This window comes from Scomber scombrus, chromosome 14 (genome assembly GCF_963691925.1).
Source record: "Scomber scombrus chromosome 14, fScoSco1.1, whole genome shotgun sequence".
Taxonomy (NCBI): domain Eukaryota; kingdom Metazoa; phylum Chordata; class Actinopteri; order Scombriformes; family Scombridae; genus Scomber; species Scomber scombrus.
Genome location: NC_084983.1, coordinates 28,586,158 through 28,587,780, shown reverse-complemented (window position 1 = coordinate 28,587,780; position 1,623 = coordinate 28,586,158). Strand labels below are relative to the sequence as shown.

General features: G+C 42.3%; 1 protein-coding gene across 1 annotated transcript in view; it reads left to right on the top strand.

The window, feature by feature from the left end:
- The first annotated feature begins 850 nt into the window (after positions 1–850).
- The window catches only part of siah2l (seven in absentia homolog 2 (Drosophila)-like), a 21,590-nt gene continuing 20,817 nt past the window's right edge, over positions 851–1,623 (top strand). Inside the window, exon 1 of the mRNA XM_062433320.1 lies at positions 851–1,261. Coding sequence (XP_062289304.1) covers positions 875–1,261 — 387 coding nt within the window. The 5' untranslated portion in view covers positions 851–874. The remainder of the gene's footprint in view (positions 1,262–1,623) is intronic.

Genomic DNA, 1,623 nt, shown 5'->3' with positions numbered 1-1,623 from the left:
TTTTTATAAGAATATATTTATATCCAGATTGCAACTTAAATCTGCTTAGTATGAAGTTAAGCTCTTAAAAACTGCAGTAAAGTAAAAAGTATAATATTTAACTGACGTAAAAATATAAAATAGCATAAAGTGTAACATTCAAATGAAGTATAAATACCACCATACTTAAGAGAATGTACTTTAAACCACTGATAGTAGAACTGTTAATTGTATATTACGTATTATATTATGTATTATTAAGTTGTACTAGTGTAACAATGGTTCAATAATCAGTTTTTCCCTCGACAGTAATCTCTAGAAATCAAAAATATGCAATAAATGATTAAATGATTTTAAGATAAGATATTCCTTTATTAGTCCCATGATGGGGAAATGTACAATATTGCAGCAGCAGCAAAAATAGAAAGAGCATTAATAGAATAAAGAATAAAGAACAATAAATAAGTATGAAAAACAATAACAATAATAGTAGAAATACATAATAAAAAAAAACAATAATTGTGACATTGTTTACAACAGTAATATTGGTATTGAGTGGTAATATACCAGAGGTGATATTCTTATTGCACAGATTAAAGTGAATACTAACATGAGTATTATAAGTATATATAAGTATAATATAATATACATAATAATAAAAAAATACTACTACTACTACTAATAATAAATCAGTGCGTTATCTTTTATTCTTAGTTGCCAGATATTACATAATGACACGAGTCCACTCTCTGATTGGCTGAGCGAGCTGTCAATCACTTCTGCAACAGCCAATCACAGCAGTCGGCAGGCGATACAAACTGGCAGCCGCCATGTTGTGTCTCCGGTGGGACCGGAGAGACGTCCGGTAGTAAACAGAAGAACGCAGCTGGAAGCCATGAGCCGTCCGTCCTCTGCCGGTACCGGAGCCGGAGGCGGAGGAGTCGGGGCGGGAAAACCAGGTGGAGGGAAGCACGCGGGGGCGGTGGCTGCTTCGGCGGCCGGGGTGAGCTCCGTGGCGGGGTCGGGCTCGGGCTCCTCCGTGGTGTCCCTGCCTCCGGTTGGCCTCCCCGGTCAGTCCACGGAGCTCACCGGGTTGTTTGAGTGTCCGGTGTGTTTTGACTACGTGCTGCCGCCCATCCTGCAGTGCCAGGCGGGTCACCTGGTCTGCAACCAGTGCAGACAGAAGCTGAGCTGCTGCCCGACCTGCAGGGGCCCGCTGACCCCGAGCATCCGCAACCTGGCCATGGAGAAGGTGGCTTCTACCCTACCCTTCCCCTGCAAGGTAAGATACACCTGTCCTCCTCTACTCTACCCTTCCCCTGCTAGGTAAGGTCTGCCTCTACCCTAACCTTCCCTTGCAAGGTAGCCAAAGACTCACCTGTCCTCCTCCTCACTGTCCTAACCCTGCCAGGCTAGACTCACCTGGCCATGGAGACTGGGTTTATTACAGTTAACTACAACGAAAACTAAATAGCCTAAAAGTTCTTGCTCATTTTGCGATCTTAAAAGAAAGAAAGAACTAGATATATCAATCACACTATAAACACCGATCAGCCAACACATTAAACTACTGATGGGTGAAGTGAATAACATTAATTACCTCGTTACAATGGCTCCGGTCCAGAGGAAGGATATAAAAGGCAG